Source organism: Sphaeroforma arctica (genome assembly GCF_001186125.1).
Source record: "Sphaeroforma arctica JP610 unplaced genomic scaffold supercont1.1937, whole genome shotgun sequence".
Taxonomy (NCBI): domain Eukaryota; class Ichthyosporea; order Ichthyophonida; genus Sphaeroforma; species Sphaeroforma arctica.
This window is the reverse complement of record NW_014038621.1, coordinates 2194-4818: the sequence shown is the minus strand read 5'-3', so window position 1 is coordinate 4818 and position 2625 is coordinate 2194. Positions and strand designations below refer to the sequence as shown.

Here is a 2625-nt window from a genome sequence, read left to right as displayed (position 1 = left end):
TGGTGATTGGTGATTGCCGGCGAAGTATAACTGCAAACCATAATCGTATGGCTATATAACCATATACCACGCTCACGGTCAATAGGCGTATAGCTTCGAAACTCTGCCAGATATGTACACACAGAAAGTCAGATCACTATTACATACGCGATCCTGGTACCTTTGGCCCGACAGCCTGTGCATATAGTACTTGGGCCTCACCAGTTACACACGGACAAGTGTGTTAAAGTAGAACTACAGACCACTCCAGTACGTCTGGTAACGATGGAGTGGTGTACGTCAATGTACGCCTCAGGGTAGAGCGACAATAAGGGACGTCAAAGGTGCGTGTAGGGGTTTATCCCGGCGTGCAGTACTAGTCTTAGGTGTAGCAGGTGGAATATACCGGCGAAGCTCTTCGATTAAACAATGATCCAGGAGTCCTCTTAGGTTTAATCTATTTTTTTGTATATTTTAAATCTCAATAGATTGTATAAGGTCCGAGGTTGTTTTCAGTTTTCAGTTCTGTGTTTACTAATGATTGATGGCTACTAAGATTGTACTGAATCCATGCTCAGACAACTTCTGTTTTCTGATACTCTACCGGGCTTGACTGTTACATGGTGTGGTACGCTTGTGGTTGTAGCGTACACCGTTTGAAGCACATATACAGTGCCATGGCTGGTCCCATCTACAGTATGCGTGGCAGCCAAACGTGACCCACTTACGCCTGCCCAGCCAAACGTATCCCACTTACACCTGCCTAGTTTCTTCACACCGCTCGAAGCTGATTGGCTTCTCTCTCGTGGCGCGGCTACAGATCACTATCGGTAGTAAAAACATCAGCAACTCCCCTTGATGTAGGGACACCCTGTAGGTAGCATTAAGCATCCGCATCTTCCCTTGGCCTAGGTACACCCCCAAATACGTCGGATGATGCCCCCCCCTTGTAATAGAATGCACAGCTATGGATGTGATGCCGTACGTCTACAGATCTGGTCCCACTCTCACTCCCACTCTCACTCCCACTCACACTCTCTCTCGTCGCCCGAATTCTGACCCACAAACTGGGCTGAGTGGCTACCTACCCTTGAGCGTACACATCCTTTCAGTCGCACCACCCCACATACCCGCATCCACCCCGTACCACTACGGACATTGCCTGGGTACTCGAATACTGTGCTGTATGTTGGTGCCAGACAGGTGAGCTTATATGAAGTGGCCCAGCTACAAACGGTTCCTCCGGATCCTACTACTACAGGTAACGGCCCAGCTGCATCACGCCCTCCCCCACCCCGAGTACGGTACTAGACATTGGCCTAGAACGCAGATAGTTCGGGACAATTGACCTGGGACTCTACACCTCCACGGCGGCCCTGGCTGAGCTATACACTGACCTAGAACGCAGACGGTTCGGTACATTTGTCCTAGGACTCCATTGGGACCACCTCAACGGCAGCCCTGGCTGTGTGTCGTCGTGTGTGTGCATGTAACAGCACCTCTCGTCCGGCTGAGGACAGGGCTCTGTGTGCACTCTCCTGCTTCAGCTCGTACAGTGAGGCAAAGTTAACCATGTCGTACGGGCCGCGAAGCTCGAGCACATGTTCCGCTTCTCCGCTGATGAGGAGGTTCTTGCCTGTTGTGTGAGAGATAGGGCATACGCAAACGGAAGACAGGGCAACCGTGGTTGAGGCTAATGCACTGCTTGTGATTGGTTTGTACCGGTCCGTGGTATGTGATGACTGAGAGAGCATATGTTTTGAGGGGTAGTGACAACGGAGATTGAAAGTGTAGGTATAGAGTCGCACAGGTGCACTGCTCCCGAAATTCTGCAGATAAGTACTACGATGGGCAGATCGGTATTGCAATGTACAGATAAGTATTATAATGGAGCAAGTGTGTGAAGTCGAGAGACCCTGTGTGTGTATTCGAGGACAGTCCAGTATTAAGCCATCGATGCTGCATGGTATGTAATCAGAACAGCAGAAAATGTAATCGGATCACAGCACAAAACGTAATTCGATCAGCCGAAAACGTAATCCGGTCAGCCGAAAACGTAATCCGGTCAGCCGAAAACGGACTCCGACCAGTCGAAAACATACCATCAGATCACTAGTACTACCCAGCGCACTTCTGACAGACTGTATCACAAGACATGCAGGGCCACAACATAAATTACAACGCACCTCACACACACACCTTTGGTGACACGGACAACATTGATGGCATTTCCTATCATGATCCGCCTAGTGTTAGTGTCCCGAATGCTGGGCCCATAACTGAGTTCCAGGTACACCCCGTTGGTCCTGAGTTTGGCTATTTCGGGGGGCTTGGGCATGAATGTGGTCTGGTGGGAGGGCCGCATTCATGAGTGTGGGAAATTTTTCACTGCTACATCAGCACGAACTATTATATTACGTTGTAATAGGCGCACTGGATTGGATCTCTGATGCAAACTATTCTTAGCAACCAAATGCGTATGACAAAATCACGGAAAGTGTACAATCACGGTATGTGGTCTATGTACTATGATAGATTGAAACCAACATATACTGGAATCAGTGAAGGCACGTATTGATCCATTTCATTCATAGCTATATATATACATATATATACATATTCATATACCTATACCTATACATATAC

At 48.5% G+C, this 2625-nt stretch overlaps 1 protein-coding gene across 1 annotated transcript in view; it reads right to left on the bottom strand.

Moving 5' to 3' along the window:
• Positions 1 to 1406: 1406 nt before the first annotated feature.
• SARC_11887 (hypothetical protein) overlaps positions 1407 to 2625 on the bottom strand; it is a gene marked incomplete at its 3' end in the record, with an annotated part of 2658 nt that continues 1439 nt past the window's right edge. Inside the window, exons 2-3 of the mRNA XM_014294019.1 lie at positions 2179 to 2326; positions 1407 to 1615 (exon numbers count right to left, since the gene is read on the bottom strand). Of these exons, the coding sequence (XP_014149494.1) occupies positions 1407 to 1615; positions 2179 to 2326 (357 nt within the window). The remainder of the gene's footprint in view (positions 1616 to 2178; positions 2327 to 2625) is intronic.